This window comes from Chiloscyllium plagiosum, unplaced genomic scaffold (assembly GCF_037043375.1).
Source record: "Chiloscyllium plagiosum isolate Xiang-an unplaced genomic scaffold, Cpla_swu_hap1 HiC_scaffold_19, whole genome shotgun sequence".
Taxonomy (NCBI): Eukaryota; Metazoa; Chordata; class Chondrichthyes; order Orectolobiformes; family Hemiscylliidae; genus Chiloscyllium; species Chiloscyllium plagiosum.
Genome location: NW_028270157.1, coordinates 15039443 through 15065426, shown reverse-complemented (window position 1 = coordinate 15065426; position 25984 = coordinate 15039443). Strand labels below are relative to the sequence as shown.

At 41.5% G+C, this 25984-nt stretch overlaps 1 protein-coding gene across 1 annotated transcript in view; it reads right to left on the bottom strand.

The window, feature by feature from the left end:
* The window catches only part of nt5dc3 (5'-nucleotidase domain containing 3), a 35979-nt gene extending 10617 nt beyond the window's left edge, over positions 1 to 25362 (bottom strand). The window contains exons 1-11 of the mRNA XM_043709930.2: positions 25066 to 25362; positions 22505 to 22689; positions 17364 to 17438; positions 13864 to 13919; positions 10904 to 10994; positions 8846 to 8983; positions 8443 to 8503; positions 4378 to 4480; positions 3985 to 4086; positions 3785 to 3866; positions 970 to 1056 (exon numbers count right to left, since the gene is read on the bottom strand). Of these exons, the coding sequence (XP_043565865.2) occupies positions 970 to 1056; positions 3785 to 3866; positions 3985 to 4086; positions 4378 to 4480; positions 8443 to 8503; positions 8846 to 8983; positions 10904 to 10994; positions 13864 to 13919; positions 17364 to 17438; positions 22505 to 22689; positions 25066 to 25339 (1254 nt within the window). The 5' untranslated portion in view covers positions 25340 to 25362. The remainder of the gene's footprint in view (positions 1 to 969; positions 1057 to 3784; positions 3867 to 3984; positions 4087 to 4377; positions 4481 to 8442; positions 8504 to 8845; positions 8984 to 10903; positions 10995 to 13863; positions 13920 to 17363; positions 17439 to 22504; positions 22690 to 25065) is intronic.
* Between the last annotated feature and the right edge of the window lie 622 nt (positions 25363 to 25984).

The following is a 25984-nucleotide window of genomic DNA, read 5'->3' as shown; positions in this document are numbered from 1 at the left end:
TTAAGGTATGGAATGCTCAGAAATGTGGTGGAGGCAGGTTCAATTCAAGAGGGTATCAGATGGTTGTTTGATTAGAAGCAATGCCCAGAGATATGGGGAAAAGGCAGGAGATTGGCTCTAGGTCGTAGAACTGATGCAGGCACAATGGACTGAATGGCCTCCTTCTGTGCCATAACTATTCGAAGGGTGCAGCACAGTGGCTCAGTGGTTAGCACTGCTGCCTCTCAGTGCCAGGGACCTGGGTTCAATTCCACTCTCAGGTGACTGCCTGCGTGGAGTTTCACATTCTCCTCATGTCTGTGTGGGTTTCCTCCGGGTGCTCCGGTTTCCTTCCACAGTCCAAAGATGTGCAGGTTAGGTGGATGGCCATGGGAAGTGCAGGGTTACAGGGATAGGGTAAATGGGTGCGTCTGGATGGGATGCTGTTCAGAGGGTCGGTGTGGACTCGATGGGTCGAATGGCCTGCTACCACACTGTAAGGATTCTACGATTCTGTGAAACGAGCTTGGAATATTCGATTTTGGGGGATCCACACATTTGTGGGTTCAGATAAAGCACAAGAGAGCAATGCAGAATCTCCACATACTTAACATTGATCATTTTATAAATTAAACATTCCAGCCTCTTTCTGTCCTTCCCGTTCTCCTACTAATGCCCAGCAGATTTTCTTCCCTAGAGGAAAATAGTGGACCAGAAGATTTTTATGGCAATCAACAATGGCTTCATGGACACCAGTAATTGAGCTTTTAATTCCAGATTTATTGATTGCATTTAGAATTTCACCATCTGTCACGGTGGGATTCGAACCTATGTCTCCAAAGAAATGGCCTGGGTCACTGGCTTACTAGTCTAGTGACAATACCATTACACCAGTGCTTCGTCACAGCACAAATTAAATGTTCCATTATATTTAATATAGTACAGGCTACTTGAATTTAGTTAATTTAATAGTGGCACCATTATACTTACAGCCAGATCACTGTAAATGTGATCCCCAAAATAAAGTACCTTCGAGCCAGTCCATCCAGTGAGCTTTAAAAATTCGTACAGGTTGCCCTGGGTGTAAACAAAGTTTGAGATTAAAATGCCATTCAGACTGAAGTCTAAAGCCTGCAGCTTACCTTTCCCAAAATAAATTTCTGGATGGTAAATAAACATTGATACAAGTGCAAACCCTAACTAAACAAGAACCAAGGAATAGGGAGATGTCCATTAACAGCAGGACTGATAATTGCATCAGTCCAAACTGTTAAGACAGAATCTCATAGGATGCCAGATTATAGTACAACAAGTTTATGTGAAATCAGAAGCTTTTCAGAGTGTGGCTCCTTCATCAAGGTCAAATGCCAGATTGTCCAATTTTCATGGGGCTCAGGAACTTAAAAGCTCGCAAAGTAATCAATAAGCTGTCAATGATTTTCGGTAAAAGGATCATTTAAAAGGATTTTTTAATTTCTTTACGTTTCTATATTTTCTTCCTAAGAACTTGTACTTAAGAATTGGTACCTAGGTATCTTTGTACTCAAGATGGCACTGTCAGTGATGGCTAGTAAACTTTTCACTCATTTGAGTATGTGACAATAAAGATAATTCAATTCAATTCATTTATTACTTCAGTGAAGAAGGGCTCATTCCATCCTAAGAAAAGTCTAAATTAATGTAGGAGGAATTTTTCTGTTTATTTTATATCTATCTACTTTGAACATAGTAATATGCAAAACAAGTGACAAATCAGAAAACGATACACCATTCCATTAACTGCAAAGAATTATTATTTGTAAATCTCTATGAAATGAATTATGCGCTACATCACCGAAGTCACTTCATTCAAACAATAAGATCATTTAAATATTTTTACACATTACACTACCACCTTGCTGCATTGTTAATTTTGCTTAATTCAAATGATTGGATCATTACATTTAGTACAAAAACACTTCAAACAATCATGAAAAAAAAATTAAACATTTGTCCCTTGTGTCATTAAAATAATTTGACACGCCTTCTATTAAACAAATGTCCTGTTACGGCACAGGGTAAACCCTCCTACTTAATTTAAAACCAGCAACACAGAAAAGAAAAGTAATCTGCAAAATTTCGAGTGGCCAAAAACTCTCTGAAGTAAAAATTAACAACTTTATTTCTTAAAGTATAACAGAGAATAATTAACTAACAACTACTTACAATTCCTATTGTTTACCTTCCCTTCTATAATACTTGTCCAATAAAACTCCCAATTAGGATTTACCAATACTCAAATTTTTAAAACCAGCCAGCGATCAAATCTTCTCTCTAACTTTGTCAGTAGAGTGCCTCTCCAGGTCAGTGTTGAGGCTTTTCTCTGTGCAAACATCTTCTCTAGACAGGTATCTCTGCTAGACAGAGTTCTGACTAGCAGTCTACAGTGTTGGTCTGGTGACAGTTCACCTCCCAAATGTTCAATTTTCCCCAGTCTTATACTCCAAAGCATCGAATTGTATCATTGACTTTTAAGATTGTCAATATACTCAATTCAAACTTGATTGGAATTTGGTATTTTCCGGGGTATAATTTAAACTGGTTGGCCTATTTTGAATATGTTTTGTCATTTCCTGGCAACTAGTTAACCTAGTAGCTGCAGCACACTTGGTGCTGTCACTGCTAATTTTAACTATCTTCAAGGTATAGGACACCCACATCTTCCTAACAGTACACGAAGGCTGCATGGAAACCACTAGTTATACTGTGGATTATGATATAGTTTATACAGTCATATACTTGACAGAATCCCCAGTGTACTGAGCTTTGAAATTAAGCTTAGTGGCCTTGTTGTCAATTTTAGTAGATGATCCAGAAATTTCAATTATTTGAGGGGCAAAAACAAAAGAATCATTCAGGTAATTTTTTTGTTGATAATAATTCTGATTTATTAACATTTAAATCGATCAGAGGAATTAGAATCATGTAAAAATGATCCTTATTATTCAGAGTCAGAGATATACAGCACAGAAGCAGACCCTTCAGTCCAACTCGTCCATGTCAACCAGATATCCTAAATAAATCTACAGGCCGTTCCGCTATAACACGCGTTTTGTTAACGCAAATTTGCTGTGTAGTGATTGACAAATTGGGGACACTTTTTAAAGTGCGAACTTTTAAAACATGTGTTGGTTGTAACACGATTACATTAGAAACAGTGCTTAAAGTGTTGCCAAAGCACAATTTTTCTATAATGTGGGGTTGCACAAGAACGCAACCATCGCGTTACAGAAGAACTAGCCGTAGTCCCATTTGGCAGCATTTGGCCCATATCCCTCTAAACCCTTCCGATTCATCAACCCATCCAGATGCCTTTTAAATGTTATAATTGTACCAGCCTCCACCACTTCCTCTGGCAGCTCATTCCATACATGCATCACCCTCTGCATGAAAAAGTTGCCCCTTCGGTCTCTTTTATATCTTTCCCCTCTCATCTTAAACCCATGCCCTTTAGTTTTTGACTCCCCCACACCAGGGAAAAGACCTTGTCTATTTACTCTATCCACATCTTCATGATTTTATAAACCTCTCTTAGGTCACCCCTCAGCCTCCGCGCTCCAGGGAAAACAGCCCCACTCTATTCAGCCTCTCCATATAGCTCAAACCCTCCAACTGTGGCAACATCTTTGTAAATCTTTTCTGAACCCTTTCAAGTTTCACAACATCCTCCCTATAGCAGGGAGACCGGAATTGCACACAATATTCCAAAATAACATGAAATTAAGATTCTGCACAGTTAACAGTCAGACATAATGAAGGCATTTACCTGTTTGTAGATCTTGCCTTTCTCTAATTTGCTGATTTTGTCCCAATGCAATTTATCTCTCTGATTTGCTCTCCTGAATGGTCTACGGAAAAATCGGAGAACTTTAGAGGTAAGTTTTCAAACAGCACTAAAGATCAATTTTCACTCCCACTGAAAAACACGGCAATGAACCTGTTCCACTGAAATCCTACTGCACTGACCTTCGGTTATCGTTGAAGAAAGCTGGCTTCTCAGCCTGAACAATGATGATGTCAAATAGGTCTCGCCAATCTTTGCCGACCATGTACTGCATTCCTTTATCACTATCACAAGGGGAACACAACCATCAATAATATAACCACTGGGCTCATTTTAAATCACTGCCAGTGCATATTTCTCAAAAAACACATTTTGCTCTACCAAGGCATTTCAAAAAATTATTTTTTCATTCATCAGATGTGGGCATCACTGACCAAGACAGTATTTAATGCCCATTCCTAATTGCCCATGACCAGGTAACAGCAAGCTACCTTCTTGAACCAATGAAATCCATGCATTTCTATTCAGTCAGATTACCATCTTCACATGACATTAGAATCAGGAAAGTCACTTACACAAAACTGAAAGGGCTGTTTGTTATTAGGAAAAGTTTCTTGCCACTGTCAATCAATCTTCCCAAAACAGCACTGGTTTTCTCCTCATGAGATATGTATTTATCTGATTTAAAGGAAAGGTATTGGTAAGTTTTTTTTTAACACAGCAGTATACCAGACACTACATTTTAATTTCAGCAACACCTTAGAACACAACATGGTACACAAATCAAATCCAGGTAGATAAGCTAGAAGTGAGCTCTATTTTAACTGCAATAGGGTGACAAGCCAAAATGTGTTGGGCTTGTCTAAAATGACCTCCTTTCAGGCAGGAAGTGAGCTGTCTCTGAACACAAGTTCTATTTCACTCCATTGTAGGCAAACTGCACACCACATGGGAAGTCAAGCAGTTTTAACTTTCTGGGCTGATGTTGGGACCCCCTTTTATGCCCTCACAGCCCATAACAGGCATTCATCTCCCCACCTCCCAGCCCTATTCCTATCCTCCAGATCAACCATAAGACTTAGGAACAGAAATAAACCATTTGGCCCATCGAGTCTGCTCCATCATCCAGAGATCATGGCTGATCTGATAATCCTCAACTTCACTTTGCTGCCCTATCTACATAATCCTAGAATCCAAATGTGATTAAAAATCCATCTATCTCAGCCTTGAATGTACTTAATGGCCCAGGCTCGAAAGCGCACTGCAGTAAAGAATTCCACAGATTCACCACCCTCTGGGAGAACAAATTCCTCCTCATTTCTGCCTTAAAATGTATCCTTATTCTGAGATTATGTCTTCTGGTACTTGAAACTTCATCCCTCAGGTGCTTTGAAAAGCTGCCTTCAATTGCAAACCCCATCTCTCCAACTCTCATTCCTTAACACACCCCACCCCCACTTCACTGTGACCTTGCACTCAGGAGTCACTCTGGGATCCTCAGCGTTGGGCACAGCCATTGACTCAGCAGCATCTCCCAGTGGTAGGGCTTTTCACCATCTGATTGGTTGGCAGCTCTCCAAGGCAAGATTTCTCCCAAGAAAGGAGTGGCAGGCTCTCAGTAAAGAAATTAATGTCCATTTCCCAGCATTAAATTGCTGGGAGGACACTGTTGGGTGTGCGTGTGTCTGTGTGCGTGTTTGCGTGTGTCCCTGTGTGTGAGTGTGTGTCTCTGTGCCTGTGTGTGTGTGTGTGTGTGCTGGGAACCACAGCCCATTATCATGGTGTAAGAAACAAACTCAATGAAATTATACGAGACGACCAAAGCTGGAAACAAGACAATTTATTTTACGATCTTGCAAGAAAGGACCCCAATTGCAGAAAGCAATTGAAGTGATGATTATTCAAACTACTACACAGTTATACTTCTGAGCTGCGTGAGGTCACCTCTCCCGACTCCTGCATTACCCAATCTCTCTTAGTATTTTGCCTCTGCCCATCTATGCTCCACGCCCATTGCCCCCTTCCCCAGGTTAGCAACCTTCCTCTCTAAGTGCTGACACACACATTATTTTGTCGACAGTACATCAAGATCTGGTTAACATTTTGTATCAATTCTGCTGGTACATTCCATCCTCGGACATTTCATTAACTTGTATCATTTTGTATAGCCCAAGCATTTCGGTTATCTCAGCTTTTTGCTGAAAACATAATTTTTAAAAAGAACTTATTTGCTATAATAATTACACTCTACAGTTAGTATTTAATTAACCACAATTATACACTGAAAAGTAGAGATACTCTTCCCTAAATACCTGCAGGGTTAATAGTTCTCTTGCTGTACCCCTTTTCTGTATGCTTTCCCTATATCTGCAAAAACAACGCTTTTCCCCATTTCTAACAATAGTTTCCCAAGAAATTGAGAGTACCCCAGGACTAAATTTAGTTTCAGTGTTATTCATTCCACTGATTCCTGACACACTGAGAAAACATGAAAGATATGCTCAATGGAGGGAGATAGTGGTGTAATGATTTTGTCGCTGATCTAATAATCAAGAGATCCAGTCTGATGTCCCAGGAACAAAAGGTTCAAACCCCAATATGGCAAATTCAATGAATAAAAATCGGGAATTAAAAGCCAGTTTCAGTAATGATGACCATGAAACTATCATCAATTCTCATCAAAACCCAGCCATGTGGGCTTTGGCCTATTAAAGTACATTAGTGAACCTAAGGAAGGAAATCTGCCATCCTTACCCAGTCTGGCTTATATGTGACTCCAGATCCACAGGAATGTGACTGACTCATAACTGCCCTCTGAAATGGCATCACAAGCCACTTATTTCCAAAACAAATTGGGAAATCAATGTTTGACTGACCACATCCCATGACAGATAAAAGAAAAAGAAGAGAATTTAGAGGAAACGCTGTAAGTAAGCTCTTGATCAATTGTTTCTACTTTTAACTTGTACTCCAGAATATTGCTGCCAATCTTTGATGCAACATTAAAAACGTTAGAAGAGGGAAGTAAGAAATATTGCTTTAAAGAAAGAAAGAAAGAAAGAAACAAGTATTGAATTGGTCAATATCAAAGAGGAAACTGCAATTTCAGATAGGCACAGAATAATGAGAGCGCACGGGGAAAGAGAGAGAAAGGCTGGCAGCCTGTAGGTGAATCAGAAGCTATTTTGGCCATTTAAAAATAGCTCTCTTTTCAGTTAACCTAGATTCCATTTTCTTCATTTACTCCTGCACTTTATATAAAACAGAGTCAAAATTGTCTAATAGACAAAGCTATCCACTAGCCTACTAAAACAACCACCAACTTGCATTTCCGTTGTCCATTGAACATTATAAAATGTTCCCTGAGACACCTCATTGAGATATTATTAAACAAAACTTGACACATAAGGGGATGTTAGGGCAAATGGCTAAAAGCACAGAAACATGTCTTCAGTGATTAACAAAAAGCATGGAAAGGCTTGGACAGAGTATTTTAGTGCCGAGATCTTAGCGACTGAAAGCACAGCTGCCAATGATGATGTGATGGAAATCAGGGATCACGTAACACTGAGTCCATCTCAATTCCTCTTTGTGCGATAAACAACTTAAATGGAAAATAAAATAATGGGGAGAGTTTGAACTTTTTAGGTGGTTTCTGATGCAATCACAAAGTATTATAATTTAAAGTTGTTCTGGGTACATGAACATCATTAGCCTTGGTCCATTCGCAAATGCCTTTGAGAAGGTGAGTGGTGAGCTACCTCCTTGAACCACTACATTCTATTGGACTTATCTCAAGTGGTTTGATAAAATGGAGTGGCCTACTCATCCATTCAAAAAGGTTGTGGGTCAGGAGTCATGTGGAGGACAGACCAAATAAGATAAACAAGCTGGGTTTTAATAATCCAGCAATCAAAGTAGCTGTAATCCATAGTTACATACCCTATATAGTATAAAATTAGAATAGATTTATATTAAATTTATTAGAGTCATAGAGATGTACAGCACGGAAACAGACCCTTCGGTCCAACCTGTCCATGCCGACCAGATATCCCAACCCAATCTAGTCCCACCTGCCAGCACCTGGCTCATATCCCTCCAAACCCTTCCTATTCATATACCCATCCAAATGCCTCTTAAATGTTGCAATTGTACCAGCCTCCACCACATCCTCTGGCAGCTCATTCCATACAAGTACCACCCTCTGCGTGAAAAAGTTGCCCCTTCAGTCTCTTTAATATCTTTCCCCTCTCACCCTAAACCTATGCCCCCTAGTTCTGGACTCCCCCAACCTCAGGGAAAAGACTTTGTCTATTTATCCTATCCATGCCCCTCATAATTTTGTAAACCTCAAAAAGGTCACCCCTCAGCCTCCGACGCTCCAGGGAAAACAGCCCCAGCCTGTTCAGCCTCTCCCTGTAGCTCAGATCCATCAACCCTGGCAACATCCTTGTAAATCTTTTTTGAACCCTTAGCTGAATTTAAACTCCCCTCCAGTTTCCGTGGTGGAATTTGAACTTCCATCATTTGAGTATCAGTCTAGACCTCTGTTACCAGTCCAACATCATTACTGCTATGCCACCATATCCATCGTGAAAAATCTACCATGAGTTGTGCAACGCAATTGCTGATATACATACCAATATCTTGTTCAACTGCTCCATACAATATTCCTTTAACGTGGACATCTCGGATTACCTCCTGTCAATGATGAATTGAGAAGAATGTGAACTTTCACCCCGGTTGCTGCTAAATGTTGAATTTCAAGATCAGATTTATCAGTCATTCCTTTTGCTTCACAATTAGTTATGGGCCAACATTTCATTCTGGAACCCCAACCGAGCCAATTTTGATGAACAGCCATCAGAAACCTGATCTCTCAATCTCTGCACCTCAACGCACCCATTGAAATATCAGCCAAACCTCTCACCTGGCAAACCACTTCAACAGTCTGGAGGTCAACTGGCTCAAGGTGTTCATAGTCTCCTAGGAAGGCGAGCAAGGATATCACACTGGGAATAAAAAAAAACTCTCGTATCTTACCTTAACATCCTTGTAAAGATAAACTGGCTCAAAGTCGATGTTCTGCTTGATAAAATAGTCATTGACACAGGAAAGCAGAGTCAGCTCTGGCAGTGAAAATATGTCCATGAATTGTTTCATTGTGAAGCCATGAGAACTCTAATTAAAGAAATGCAATGAAAATCATTGGATGGCATGAAAAGCACAAAACAGCTTTTAAAATATTCACCACTTTAAAAAAAAATGCCCAAATTTGCAATTTAATAGCAAAGCCATGTATAAAGTTAAATCAAACAAAACCAGAGAAGTACTGGGATTCAATGCAAACACTCAACTCTGCACCTGAACAGGTGGGGCTTTATTTCAAAGTTTTCACATGACATAAAACCCAAAAATGTATATAAACAGCAAGGAGTTTAGCAACAATCTTCAGAAGGATAGGAACAGGCTGCTGGAGTAGGGAGAGACAGAGGATAAAATATAATGTCAAGAAGTGCTTGTTTTGGAAGGAAGGTAATAAGGAAAGCAAAATGATTGAATTTTAAATAAGGAGTGAGAGTAGAAAGACCTGTGGCAGTGGGGAATTCAACTACATCTGATATACTTATAAAGACCAGGATGCTATAAGTGGCAGTATCACAAGATTATTAATCCAAAGACAGCTGTAATGTTCTGGAAATCTGGGCACAAGTCTTGGAGAGGGTGGATGCTAGGAAATTGTTTCCGTTAGGCGAGAAGACTAGGACCAGTGGACACAGCCTTAGAATTAGAGGGGCTAAATTCAGAACAGAAATGCAGAGACATTTCTTCAGCCAGAGAGTGGCGGTCCTGTGGAATTCATTGCCGCAGAGTGCAGTGGAGGGTGGGATGCTAAATGTTCAAGGCAGAGATTTATAAATTCTTTATTACACAGGAATTAAGGGCTACGGGGAGAATGCGGGTAAGTGGAGTTGAAATGCCCATCAGCCATGATCGAATGGCTGAGTGGACTCGATGGGCCGAATGGCCTTACTTCCGCTCCTATGTCTTATAGTCTTAAGTCCTGCCTTGGCAACTGATGAAATTTGATTTAAATGAAAATATGGAATTAAGAGTCTAGTGATGACCATGAAAGCATTGCTGAGTGTTAGGAAAAACACATCTGATTCACTAATGTCCTTTAGGGAAATGAATTGCAGTCTTTACTTGGTCCAACTTAATTGTGACTCCAGACCTACAGCAACATTGACACTTAATTGCCCTCTGGGCAATTAGCAATGGGCAATAATGCCTCTCTGTTGACATTTAACAATCAACACATTGGCTGGCCTAATCAGTGATGCCACATCCTGTGAATGAATTTTTTAAAAATGAGAAGTGCACAAAAACATGGATGTTATGCCAAATATTTGTGTCTCCAGTAGGGCTTCAGCTTGAGATCTCATCCGAACTGAGCAGATTCAGGCGAGGTTTACTTGAGATGTTCAAAATTACAAAGGGTTTAAATAGGAGAAGTTGCTTTCACTGGCAGACAAGTCAGCAGTGAACGAAACTTTAACACTAATGCCAAAATAAATTGAGGGAAGAGGAATTTTTTTTTTTTAAATATACAAGCACTGTAAAAGTAGATTGAATCTCAATTTTCAAAAAGCAACTGGGCATTAGTAATAAAGTAGAGCCACAGGGAAACAGCAGGGATTGGAAAATTAACTGGATAACTATTACAAAGTGTCTGCACAGGCACAGTGGGCAGATTGGACTCCTGTCCTGTTTGATTCTAAAGGAATAGATCACACTAGATCTCAACTGTTCCAAAATGTGTTGACAGGAAATCAAGGGTGCAAATTTAAGTTAACAAAGTTCAGCCTAAAATGATGTTTTGCAAGTTAATTAAAAAAAACAGTAGCTCCTGCGATGCCCATCTGTCACAGAAAACCTCAGGCACAGTAACAGACACCAGATGTTTCTGCTCCAAGGCACAAACACAACCACAGAGGAGGTGCAGGCAGATATCTTTCATTGTACAAGTTCAGGTAATGCAGCCTGCCCCAGCAGTCACATAGGGAACAGGCTGACATCAAAATATTTCAATACATTCACCTTGCCATAGAAATCACTCATGTGCTCCAGAGGAACATGGGTCCCTTCATACATTTCGATGATTTGTTCGTCTGGAACTGGGCTGAGTCCCCTGTGGTTAAAAACAAAAGATCTCAGCTTTAATTCGAGGATGCTTGTTTGGTGGAGACGACAGGAAGGGGGAAGTGGGTTCCATTAGGATCATAGGGACAGAAGGAGGCCATGTAACCCATTACATCTGATCAGCTATTCGACAAAATTATAGCTGATCTGTGACCGAGTGCCACATGCTCCATATCCCTCGATAGGTGTTGACAACAAACACATATCACTTTCAGATCTGAAATTACAACAGAAACTGACAGGGGTTTTTCCCAAAGGTTTGGCTCAAATATTTGGACAATGCCCCCTAGTCCTCAGGCTGGATTGTTACCATTCACAAAATGGCATATGATTAAGAAACCCTAACATCATCTACACTCCCCAGCAATGGAGATGGGTGCAGCTACTGATCACCAGCCACTTGCTGTTTAAAGGTACTAGCAGTCATTTGAAAGACGGGCTATTCATATAGATTTCCTTCCAAGCCACACACCATCCTGACATCCTGAGCTACAATCACCGTTCCAGGATTTAAACCCCTTTGGGTTCAATTCTCTCGATGCAGAGGTCAGAATCCCATTTGCCTTTCAGCACCTGTTCACAATGTAATCTACCCCAGGATTAAAGGTCTCCTTGGGCTCTCAATCCTGCTCACACCAACCAGACTAATACTGGGCAGGTTCCACAATCAGCCTGCGATTGGCTCAAAATCAGGTGACTGGTAATGGAAAGATCCCCTTTCCGTACAGAACAAGCTTGAGAGCAAAGTAACTACTGGTAGTTTTTCTTTCCCTGTGAGGGAATGCAGGGTTTAAAATCCTGCAAACTCTTTTATAACAGATCAGGAGCAGCACAGACTATCCCAGATCAGCAGAGATTCAGTGCTCAGTTCAATATCAGAGCATTACATTAAAATAAAGTATTACCTGTAGCCTCATGATGGCAAATATTGCATTGGCACATTGTATTCAGATAATTCTAACAGCGTGTGGTGAAAGAAGGGAAAGGAGGTGGAAAAAGTAGTAAGGAGGCAGAGTGAAACGAACACATTTGCCTCGTTATAGCGTTTCCAAGTGTTCTACAGCCAAACCTCGATCACCTCTCAGTCAGTCCTTCTGGATCAAGATAACTGGCTTCCATTCCAGACACAACTAACAAGTGCAATGCACAGTCTGCAGACTCCGCCACATGTGGGGCAGTTGTCATTGAAGACTCGGGTGGTCAAGATTTGTGTTCCCTCTCAGACTCCAACTCTGCGTGTTACTAATGAAATCCCTTGATAAGCTTGGTGCCTTCTGAATCAACCTTCGCCATTTTGGGTACTCATAAGTCAAAGTCCAGTGAATCCCAGATGTTTGATCTCTTCAGTGATGTTTCAAGAACACCCTTATTGTGCATTGCACTGGGAATCTCCTGCAGCTACCAACAGCCATTGCTTCGGGAGTGTGGTGTCAGGCACACAAACTCACGCCCCACAAGCAGTCGAGCTGGTTTTCAGCGATTAGGACCTTAATAATGGGCAAATTGGATTGGATGGGGATGCTGCTGTTGGACCATCTTTCTTACCATCGAACTTGGAGGAACTTGCAAGTGGCTGGCACTTCTCAAGACTCTAAGGCCATGCAATATGGGAGCAAAATTAGGCGATTTGGCCCATCAATCATGTCGGATATAATCAGGGTTTTGAGGTGCTTCTTGTAGGTTGTCCCAATTTCCAAAACGTGCAAGAGTGCAGGAATCACTATGGTCAGTAAGTCAGAACGTCAGTCTTAGGCTTGAGATCCCAATCCTCAAATACCTTTTTCCTCAGTTGGCGGAAGATTGAGCTGGCACATTGGAGGTGACGATGAGTTTTGTCCAAAATGCACTTTCAAAATGAAGTCATTGTTGTATTTTAGTAAAATGTGGGAGATAATTTAACATAGCTAGATGTATACCTGCTGTCCACTGGCTCTTGTTTCAATATGACTGAAGGAACTTTAACACCCATCTCAAAGAAGTCACCTCTGTCTATCAGTGCTCCCTGTGTGATGATCTGAAATGTCAGTTTGGATATGATCAAGTTTCTGACATATAACAGGAACACATGGCCTTCTGACAGAGATGTGAGAATGATGTTAATGGTATGCTAATTATATCGTTAAGACTCAGCGGTGAAGGATATTGTTCAATTGAGTAATTGGAGCACTTGGAAAGAGAGACTGCTGGGACATTGACAGCTCAGAAGTGAACATATATAATTCTTCATTCTGCAGATAAACTCTTTATCAAATAAAATGTCTGGTTTCATTCTTTACCACCAAGTTTGGGATTGAGATTACAAATGCTACCATTTAGCTAAGGCTGATAGAGTTAAACAGATTGAGACACCTCACTTCAGAGTGGGATTTCCTGGTATTATTTTAAGAAAAGTTTAAATGGCAAACATGGATCTAATTGTTTACCTCAGCATCTAGAACATCCAAGTTTGGGCTGACAAGTGACAGCCAACATTGATGCTGCTGGTACCTGGTTCCAAACTTCTTCAGAAAGGCCCCTGGAATTTTACCACGGAAAAGAGATTTCTACCCTCGACTTTTGGGGTTTACCAAGGCTTAATCAGCCCAGAAAAATTAACACATCTAACATTAAATAAATCCATTAGTTGCTGTAATCTATGAAATGTAACTTGAAATTTAATGTTAAGAATTCCAAAGTGTGCTGGGTCACTGCAAGATTACATTTAACCCAGAAATTAGACTGGGGAAACGATTAACACTTACACCATGAAATTCTTCAAGGAAAAAAGGTATTACTTACAAACCATGTGAATAAGGTTGACTTACCTTAGCCAGTTTGAGACAGAGGGAGACAGAAAACAATTTGAGAAGTGATAATACCTGTATGTGGTTCCCAGTTGAATGTAGTGAAAGGCATCAATCTTCATCACTATTCCCTTAACACAAAATGGGAAAGAAAAATTGTCATTCAAAAATATACGGTGATTCCCTGAAAAAAATTTAATGCCAAATACTTTTAAAACATGTTTAGATATTCGTAGCCTAAGCTTTCAGAGAGGTCAGTTTGCAATTGCTAACAACATCAAGAATTAAGATGTGGGGTAATGGAAACAATTTTTTTAAAAATCATCTTTGGGATATAAGTATCACTGGCAAGATTAGCGATTATAATTATATCCTGAGTTGCCCTTGTAAAGATGGTGAACAGTCTCCGGAGCACATCTCCAGACAGTGTGGTGAAGAGATTCCTGCAGTGTGGTTAGTTAGGGAGCTTCAGGAGCTATCTAACAAACATGTAAGAATGGGTGATCATATGGGAGAGTTGGTTGGCTTAGAGTTGTAAGAGGTAGACAATCAGAAGGCTGGAAGAACACATCAAGCCAGGCAGCATCAGGAAGTTGAGAAGTCAACGTTTAAGGTGTAACCCTTCTTCAAACATTGACTTCGGCACCTTCTGATGCTGCCTGGCTTCCTGTGTTCTTCCAGCCTCCATCCTGCTTGTCTACCTTGGATTCCAGCATCTGCAGTTTTTTTTTGTCTCAAGTTGTAAGAGAGCTGGAAAGTTGCTAGATGTTCCCATGCATCTCTCATCCTTGGTCCTTCTCTGTAGGAAGAAATACGGTTTTGTTGTTAAGATTGTGGCCTGAAGGAAATACACGTATTTCAAATCCAGTTTCTGATCAAACATCGCTGTGATGTCGAAGTTTTGGGCTCACCCACAAGGGGAACCATTCTTTCCACGTTTCACCTTGTCAAGACCATTCAGAATCTTTGATCAAGTCACCCTTGACTCTGCGAAACTCCAGTGGAAACAAGCCCAATCTGACCAACCTTTCCTCATAAGACAACCTACTCATTCCAGATGTTAATATAATAAACCAAAAATAAGAAACTTAAATAAGAAAACCAAAATTACATGCTGTGAGCTGTAGTATCACCAATGCCCTGTATAATTGAAGCCTTACTCTTACTTGCTTTTATGCTTAATTTCTCTTGTAGGAAAACATTGCATCCCATTAGCCTTCTCAATTAATATGCAGGTGCAGCATGTAACTTTTTGAAACTTGCACACTAGAACACTAAATTCCCTCTGCATCTTCGAATTCTGTAGTTATTCTCTACTTAAGGGATATTCTGCTTTTTTAATCTTCCGGCCAAAGAGAACAACTTCACACTTTCTGACATTATATTCTAAGTGCCAGATTCTTGTCCACTCACTCAACCAATTCATACCCATCTGCAACGTTCTTAAGTCCTCGTCAGAACATACTTTCATGCCAATGTCAGTGTCATTTGACCCAACTGTTGCAGCATTCAAGAATATCTTAGCAGTTCTTCTACCTAAGTTCACATCCCATCCTATAATTGTATCTTGTTACACTTAGAGACCAAAAAATCCATCAACTTCAGTCAACGATGGAGTATCCACAGCTCTCTGGGGAGAAGAATTCCCATAATTTACAACATTCATAGCAAAGAATACCCTTTATCTCAGTACAAAATACCTGACCCCTTGGGAAGGCTCCCAGCGTAAGCCCTCTCAACATCCACCTTGTCAAGATCACAAATATTTTTATTTGTTATTTCAGTTACCGGTCATCTGGCTGGTCAATTACTTTCTGGAACGATTGGGTAAGGAATGAGAAGTGCCTCATGATTGGTTTAACTGCACCAACATGTTCACTGGCAAGGTCACTAATTTGGCAGCATCTTCCAAGCCCGTGACCTCTGCCACCCAGAAGGACAAGAACAGTGAATTCATGAGATTACCACCTCCTACAAGTTCCCCTCCAAGCCACACACCATCCTGACTTGGAACAATATTCCGGTTCTTTCACTGGGTCAAAATCCTGGAATTAACTACACAGGGACTGCAGCAGTTCAAAAAGGAGGCTCATTGCACCTTCTCAAGAGAATAGACAATTAAAGCCAGCCCAACCCGCCACACCAATGACTTTTTTTCCGCAAAATGAGCATCTGGCAGTGGGCTGGGAGGACTAAGAACCGGAAATCATAGAATCATAGTATCCCTACAGTGTGGAAAAGGCCATTCAGCCCAACAACACTAACCCTCTGAAGAGTAACCCACCCATACCCATTCCCCTACTCTATTATGCTACAGTTCCCCTGACTAACGCACCTAACTACACATCCCTGAACACTATGGGCAATTTAGCATGGCCAATTCGCCTAACCTGCACATCTTGGACTGTGGGAGGAAACCAGAGCACCCAGAGAGAACGTGCCAACTCCACAAAGACAGTTGCCAGAGGCTGGAATTGAACCTGGGTCGCTAGCGCTATGAGGCAGCACTGCTAACTACTGAGCCACTGTGCCACCCATTGATAGACCACAGTGCAACACACAGGCAAAAAAAGAACATCTGAAATCACAAAAGACTAAAGAAAGAAAATCATAAAATTAAACAGATATAGTAAAGAGCTCATTCTTTACATCTCTCTTCTGCTTCTGAAACTACAATCATTGATAGCTGCTTTTCAATTATTTGTTGCCAAGTTATGTTTATGTTAACAGAAGTGAAGATTATTTCCTCTGTTCTCCTGAACAATATGACTGAAAAGAAGTTCTGGGATTTACATATTAATGAACTGAAACCTGCAGCCCAATCTAAAAGATGAAATACTTAACAGCAATCTAGGTTTGTTCAATATATCATTTCAGTTGCATGACCCTGTAATCTTTTGCTATAAATTCGGTGTCTTTTGATCCTGCTCCACAGCTACCTGATGAAGGATCGTCGCTCCGAAAGCTAGTGCTTCCAAATAAACCTGCTGGACTATAACCTGGTGTTGTGTGATTTTTAACTTTGTCCACCCCAGTCCAACACCGGCTCCTCCACATCATGGCCCCTGAACAAGGACATTGGTGGGCAGCTCCAACAAGACTCCAATGAGAAGCCACTGCTTTAATTACCGGATTGATTTGCAATGAGAAATACAGTGAGGTAGAGCTTCTCCAACAAGTTGGTGAGCTTCAGCTACAAAACCATGAAGTGTTAAAGCAGACGGTAATGGATTCCACTGCTGGCTTACAATGGAATGCGATTGTATGTTACGGGTGACACAGGGAGAGGGAGGAAAGAAGCAGCAAAATTCCCTGCTCCTATGATCACTGGCAGGAAAGTGGCCTCTGGAAGAACTTTGGCAGAAAACAGAAAAGTGGGCCCAGGGGAGATACCTCAGCAGGTGAATATCATTGCCCATGCTACGTTTCTACACTCACATGCCGAGATATCAACGAATTAATGGTATCCATGGAATCAGGCTGGAGACTTTAGGAGGATCAGAGAATGGTCATGTGAATGAGGTGGAGAAAATGAAGTAAAACATAGAACCAGCCTAAACACAAAAAACACTAACCTTTTGTACATCGTAATGAAGTCCACGTATCACAAAGTTGGGATTGTAATCATACTTCCTCAGGTCTTCAGGATACTAAGGCACAAATCAGAAACATTTCATTGCAGCAAGTATTACCTTCCACAGGAGACAAGCTTGGGGCGGTCTCTATAAAAATACATTGCATTGCTGTATATCTCTTGGCTTGGGCTTATTACATTTTAAAGTAAATCGATCCACAAATATTTTGTACAATTAAATATTCAACAATAATGTGTTCAGCACCAATGCAAATAATCTCTTTAAGTAATTCCATTAACCTTTCCTATGCTGAAAAGATTAAAGTAAAAGCTCACGAGTAACACATCAACTTGCTCCTGGTTCAACATAGGATCTTAGCAATTGCGAGAGACTTTGGCCTCGTGCCCATAAATAGTTAAATTTCATCTGATAGATCTTTAACCAAGGACTGTTATCTGGGTCTACTAACAACAGCTAGAATTGATGTAGCACTTTTAATGTAGCAATATGTCAAATGTAGAGTGTCAAATAACAACATATGATGTTGAGCCACTTTGCTTTTGGTTAAAAAGGTTTAGATTGAGTCTAATTGGGCATCCTTCTCTAGTGGCACCAAGCCTGTCTTGGCAGTATTGGCCAGTGACAGGAATGGGATCAGGAAACTGACATACCAGCCACCATCTCCCTTCTTGACCTCAGCAGAGCTTATAAATTCAGCCCAATGGTCACTGGTTTTTAAATAACATATCAGGTACCATTCACATCTTCCTTTGGGATGCTGGATACTGCTAAAATGCATTGGCAGACCTTTGGAGAGGCTTCAACTCCACAGAAAACTATTATCTTCTAAAATACATGCATCCACAGCCCAATCTCTCAGCTCCTTTTGGGTTTTCAAAGCTGTGCAAAGTAAGTAGGTTGAATGTTATTTAATAATACTGACAGCCCTAAGCTAACAGCACACCTACTGATAGATCAATACAAAACATTGATTGGTAGACTTTGTAACTAATCCTAAAATAGTAGTTAGTCATATCTCACCAGCAGGGTAATTTATTAAAAATTACACTCCACCTCAACAACAGCCCTTCAAAGCTGCTTGTTTTGATTGAGGTGCACTTTGAACTGGATGTCATTGTACCACCGACTCACCCACTTTACCCAATAGACTTCTGAAATATATTTGTAACACTTTTCATTGAAAGGGCACGTTTCTGGGAATGCAGAGTAGAAAGTTGGACACTGGTCACGAGAAGCCAGAGATGTGACTTGATACCCCCAAAGTTAATTTATTCAGTTTCTGTGTATTGGCTGTCAAGAAAGATATCTTAACATTCTCTGCAGTGCAAACACACAAGGACAATATCCAGGCTGAACTTTCTCTTTTCATCCATTCACAGGATGTTACTGGCTAGGCCAGCATTAATACCCATCCCTAATTGCCCAGAGAGCAGTTAAGAGTGAACTATGTTGCTGTGGGTCTGGAGTCACATGTAGAACAGATCAGATAAGGAAGACAAGTGCCAGGCAATGACCATCTTCATCAAAAGAGAATCTAACCATCATCTTTGAAACTTAATTTGACATACCATTGTTGAACCTGTCGCTGTCAAAGGGTGTTACCATTGACCATAAACAAAATAAATTGGACGAGCCAAATATAGTGGCTACAAAAGCAGGTCAGGATGCAATCCACCTCCTGCCTCCTCAAAGCCTGTCCATCATCTACAAGGCACAAGGCAACAGTGTAATAGAATACTCCCTATTTAGCTGGATGAATTCCAACAACACTCAAGCAGCTTGACACTATCCAGGGCAAAGCAGCCCGCTTGATTGTTTATGGATGTGGTGCCATTCAGGCCCTCCACCACTAATGCTCAGTAGCAGTGTGTACTATCTATAAGATGCACTGCAAAAACTCCAGAAGGCTTCTTAGGACAGCCCCTTCCAAACCTGTAACCTCTACTGCTTAGAAGGACAAGAGCACCAGCTACATGGGAATGCAGCCACCTGCAAGTTTCCCTCCAATCACACATTATCCTATCAATGCAAACATATCGCCATACCTTCATTGTCACTTGAGCAAAATTCCTGCAACACCCTCCATAACAGAATGTACCTACACTCTAAAGACAGCAGTTCAAGACTCAGAAGCTCACTGTTACTTTCTCCAGGGCAGTTACGAATTGCCAATTGATGTTGGCATGACCAGCAAGGGCACATTCTGGGAATGAGTTAAAAATAAACAGAAAGCATCTTACATTGTTACAATGTTATTTCCACTGGTAACAGGCTTCCATTATAAGTTCAAATCTAACAACTGTTCACAAAGCGTCACCAGGCAATGAGGCCACTAATATAAACCTGCCAGAGTAAGGTACATATCATCGTGGGAGGGAGTCACACTCCAAAGGACAAATATCAAGAGTCTATTCAGAACTGAAATTCAATGTTAAACATTCTGCACGTATCCTGTGGATAAATTCACCAAAGCATTCATCACCAGGGTAATGCTACAGGTTTCTGTTTAAGCAACACATGCTAGCAACAATTATGTCACTGCGATTGGTTTGAAGTTTCAGGAGTTGCGCCAAACCAATCATGATCACAAACAAGTCTCTTTCTCCCCCCACACCATACTATAATGGAGGGACTCGGTCAAAATGAATTCTGCAGCAGATCAAGAAAGCAGCTCACCACCATCACCTCTACAGGGGGTTACAACAACAAATACTGGCCTATCCAGCAACATCCACATCCCCTAAAAGAACATTTTTAAAGTTACTTTTAAGTCAGTCTTCTTTCAAAGATAGTGTATAATGAACATCATTATAGAAGAGAACAGGTAATTGTTTCAAAAGATCTCTGCAAAAGACACAAAGTTAAAGTGTAACACTCCTTTTATGAAAATCTTATAATGTGAGTGACACGGTAGCTCAGTGGTTAGCACTGCTGCCTCACAGCATCACACCTGGGTTCGATTCCAGCCTTGGGCAACAGACTGCATGTGGAGTATGCACATTCTCCCCATGAGTGCGTGGGTTCCCTCCGGATGCTCCGGTTTCCTCCCACAGTCCAAAGATATGCAGGTTAGGTGGATTGGTCATACTAAATTGCCCATAGCATCCAGGGATGTGCAGGCTAGATGGATTAGCCATGGGAAATATGGGGTTACAGGGACAGGTCTGGCTGGGGTGCTCTTTGGTGGGTTGGTGTGGATCCTGCTTCCACACTTCAAGGATTCTATTAGTGATATAACTGTTACAGACAGGGAGATCACATGGTGATTGGGTGGTCTTGGGGTATAAGGAGTGGCTGGGGTAGGTGGAGATTAGTTTTCATCCAGATGGGTATGCATGGGTCTAGGAAACACTCACAGATGATGAATGAAGACAGCCATCCCACAGTGAAGGAAAGGGGGATGAAATCTGGAAAGACAGCACAAAGCCACACCAAATTAACACTGAGCAGGATATCCTAAAGTCATTAACCTCTCAAATTCCCAAAGCAGGATTGGCTATTTTGGGTTTTTCATGTGTATAAAGCTGTATGAACGTCTACCTGAAACCAGTAATCTTCAGAAAACCAGGTGTTAGAAAAGTTAAAAACTTTGGTTGACCTCATCTTCTTTCTGTGTTTAGGAAGATGAGAGCTGGAACACATTTCTCAGCAGCCAGCTGCCAGGTAAGACCGTGAGGTTGAGGGGGTTCATTCAGCAAGTACCTACTCATATCATGCCCCAGAGAAATTTTTCCCAAGCAAATTCTGGGCCTTTTGTTGATAGGTCAACTCTGCAGGCTTGCTCACTTGGCTGATCACTATTCGGACAAATGGACAGAACATTTGATTATACAGTCTGTCTGATAAATGCAATGGGAGTTTTGCAATCAGTGAAAAACACTGATTTGCACAAAGCCTGTTTAAGGGAAATGGTGTTGACATGCTAATATCAATAAAGCATTAATCTAGATGCCCAGGCTAATGCTGGGAGCATGGGTTCAAATCCCCCATAGCATCTAGTAGATGTTAAATTTAAATCATTTTGGATTGAAATGCAGTGGTGACCATGGTCACCAGCAGTGGTGACCATGAAGCAGTCATCGAATGTTGTAAAACATTCTCTAGGGAAGGAAATCTGCCATCTTTAACCTGGTTTGGCCTACATAGCTCCAGATCCAACTGTTTCAAGGGCAATTAGGGTTGAGCAACAAATGCTGGCCTTACTGGCAATGCCTACTTCCAGCAAAAACTAAAGACATGCACACAACTCAATCATTTACAGGCCTGTGAGAAATAAACAGGTTTTGGTGTACAATGGTCAGATAAAATGCCTTCCAATATCTTCCAATCCTCAGCCCCTCCATAGCCACACTTGGACTTTTAACTGCTGGACATCCATCTTCAAGCAAGAATTGAAGTGCTTAATTTGTATCGTGTGAATCTAGTGGCAAGGTGCAATCACAGAATGATGACTTCAAGATATCTTACCCTGTTGTACCTGGTACAAGATCTGAACTGAACTGGATCCAGTTATGGCTTTGCTATTACACTCTAACTGACCTGTCAGTCTGAAGCGATGGTAGCTGTACAAAACCTAAGTGAGGCAACTTAATAAAAAATTAAGCACTGTATTACAAATATAGTCTAGACTTTTGGCCATACCACTGAGCCCATGCCAAAAAGACTAGCATTTTCACAGTACCTTTCAACATCTAGAGGACATATCAATGTTCTTATAAACCAAACACCGTTGCAACACAGCAACAGCCAGTTCCCATAAACAGTCATTAAATATAACCACCCAGTCACCCAGTTCAGATGCAGTTTGGGGAGATTAATATTGGCTCGGACACCACAGAGACATCCAGAGACCTTCTTCAAAATAGTACTATTGATCTTGCAGGTAAAAACAATGACTGCAGATGCTGGAAACCAGAGTCTAGATTAGAGTGGTGCTGGAAAAGCACAGCAGGTCAGGATCTTGCAGGTCAGACAGGACCTCAGTTTAATATCACATTGGAAGAGTGGCACATCTGACAGTGCAATGTTCCCTCAGCACTGCAGTCTGATTTTCACACTGCAAGCTACGAAGCAAGACTTTAAAACATTTTAAAAGCATTGCCCACACAATGAGTACTCACTTTATGCTGCTGGATGAGAATTTCCCGTGCTGCATTGAAGATGAGCGTGTGCAAGTTGCTGGAGTAAAAGGCTAGTGTATAGTCGTAGTCAAAGCCATAAATCTCAATGTCCGAGAGACAGACCTCGTTGTTAGCAAATATTCCATCCGGATTTAGAAAATTCAATCTTCCTGTAAAGGTCAGGTCTGTGAAAGTGAGGATGCAAACGTGCCGTTAGATACAATTCCTATAAAAGGGATGCACCACATAGGAGTGGTGGTGAAACAGTGCTATTGTCATTGGGCTAATAATCCAGAAGGCTAGCCTAATGCTCAAAGAACACAAGTTTCAACGAGCAAAAATTCAATTCAATGAATAAATTTGAAATCGAAAGTTACTCTCATGGTCACTAACACTGAAACATTCACTGACCACCACTGGTTTACTGCTTTAGGGAAGGAAATTTGCTGTTTTTACCTGGTCTGAGCCACGTGTGACTGCAGACCCACAACAATGGTGGTTTCTAACTGCCCTAACCTCTGAACTGGCTTAGCACGTCACTCCGTTCAAGGGCAATTAAGGATGGACAACAAAAGCTGGCCCTGCCTGCAATACCCACATCCAGACAATACACACACAACGAACAAATGAGGTTAGATCAGCCGTGATCCAACCGTATGCCAGAGAATAACCAACATTTGCTCCCATGATCTTCCTTTCTCTTCACTCACATGATGTGGGTGTCACCAAGTGGGCCAGCATTTATTGCCCTCCCCTAATGTTTGCAGTCCATGTGCTGTAGATTGACCTATAATACCATCAGGAAGGCCATTCCAGGATTTTTGCCCAACGACATTGAAGAAACGGTGATATGTTTCCAAGTCAGGATGGTGAGTGGCTTGGAGGGGAACATGTATGTGGTGGTGTTCCCATGTGTCTGCTGCCCTTGTCCTTGTCCTTCTAGACAGTGGAGATTGTAGGTTTGGAAGGTACGGTTTAAAGAGCCAGATGAGCTGTATTTTTAATATGGTGTAACAGAGCACCCAGAAAATAAGAAAACCAATGAGTGTGTTAATCAAGGGGTAGGGAAAAAAATTAAAGTTATGCTGATAATGTTCAGTGACATAGAATGGAATCATTGGTTTGACTGGATTATTACTCTGCTGCTTTTCCGATGTACTGAACATAATTTACTTTAATTGCACACTTCTTTTCACTTAGTCTTTAGTGTTCAGCTGAATCAGAGGCCTGGACTTGGCAAAATGCTAGTTTGCAACTGAGTACAGATGGCACACTTGTGAAATCAGAACACACATCACAATTAATCATATCTCCCCACCCTCTCACAAAAGACCGTAAAAGGAGAACAGATAAAGAATCTCTTACTGCTTGTTAGGAAGTGTAAGGCTAGGGGTTACAATCTAAAACTTAGAGCCAGACCTTTTAAGTGTGAAATGAGAAAAGATATCTTCGCGCGGGCACACATACACACACACACACAGTGTGCTTCTTCACTCTCTTTCTTTCTTTCTTACACACACACACACACACACACACACTCTCTCTCTCTCTCTCTCTCTCTCTTACAAACATCATCACTTTGTCTCACCATCACACACAAAGGCTGGTCAATGTCTGGGATGCTTGTAAATGGCAAGTGACGTTAGGTCAATTTTCAGTTGTAAAGGAAGTTAACAGAATCTTGTTAACCAAAGATATAGGAGATACGGGGTTGTATTCAGTCATAAGTTACCCAACATCTCACTGAGGAGCCAAATTGCACAATCCTGTTCCCAGCTTTCAGTTTAATTCCAGACTTTTGCATTGCCTGGTGCAAATCCATTGTTCCCAGATTCAAAATAGAACGTCATAGTGCAAAGCCTGAAAGGAGACAGGTTACCTAATGGGAAACCTGATCTGTGATCAGCAGTTTAGGAGGATCATGTGTCTCAAATTCACTGTCAACATCCCTCTCTAAAAATGGAAAAGGCAAATGTCATATGGTTTCTCAGCCAAAAGGCCAACACTAATCTGTCAGAGTTTAAAAAGATATGACCATCTTTTTGTATGGTTTGTGCCAATGGTACTCAGAATAGTCCAGCACTGAGCATCAGCCAGTCGTGATGTAACCACACTGGCTGGAAAAAGGCTGATTCAATCCTAACATTTGGGGGAATTTGCACAGAAAACATTAACCCAAGGCCCTTTTGCTAAGGGCTTACTCTCATGCCAATACTTTGAAGCGTCCTCACCAATGAACATCCTCAAACCATATCATAAAGATAGATCTGGCCACGACCCCATTGCTGTTTGTGGGAGCTTGCTGTACGTAGATTGATTCTAGTCCATCCTCGCCCCCCCAAGAGCAACTACAGCGACTAGGGCTTACGGGGGTCCCGAAAGGCGCTACGGAAATGTAAGTCTTTCAAGCCGTTCCCCTCACGCTAGGGGTAACACTATGATTCAGCTGCAGTGGTTTGATTTGCTACTGCCGTGGTAAGCTTGGGGAGTTGAAGACGGGCGTCACATAAATGCAGTGGAGAGATGAGCTCCTCTTCCCCACCCTCCCCTTGCTCTCTCACCTTCGCTGACTTTCTTGGTCTCCTTGTACATCGCCCATAAGTAGCTCCTCATGTCCACGGCGCTGCTGCTGCTGTAAGGAGCCGCCGCTATTGCGGCGATGCGGCGCCCGGGCGAACGCTGGTGCAGCGCCGGCCCTGGCCCTGGCCCCGAGCGGGAGAGCAGCTTGCCCAGCGGAGCAGGGTCTCTCCGGCTGCAGAGCAGCTCCCTGACAGCGCTCCCCGGTAACCTGGCCGCTAGCACCCGCGGACCCATCCTCACTGTTACCGACAACATCAGACTCAGCTGAAGCCGGTAACACTGCAGACTATCCCTAACAGCCTGTCGTCACTTCCCTGTGACAACTGGGGAGGGAACACTCAAAAACCTGGCACTAATTTATTTAAATGTTTCATTTGAACGAACAGCCCCAAGTCAATAGAGTGTGGAGTCTGCAGAACAGGGTAAGAAAATGGGAAGGGCGTTGTGAGGTGGATTTTTATTTATTCATTCACAAGATGAGGGCATAACTGGTTAGACCAGCATTTATATTCCATTCCTAATTGCCCAGAAGGCAGTTAAGAAGTCAACCACGTAGCTGTGGGTCTGGAGTCTCATATAGGCCAGACCAGGTAAGGATGGCTGTTTCCTTCCCTAAAGGACATCAGTGATCCAGATGGGTTTTTACTATAATTGACAATGGATTCATGGTTATCATTAGATCCTTAATTCCAGATTATTTGTTATTGAATTCAAATTCCACCATCCAGGTTCCCCAGAACATTACCTGGGTCTCCAGATTAACAGTCCAGTGATAAAAAGGTGTAGTAAAAGAAATAATATCTTTTCATGCATTTAAAGTTATGTACGTTTAATGCATGCCAGAGGAAGTGTTGGAGACTGATACAGTTACATTTAAAAGGCATCTGGACAGGTATGCAA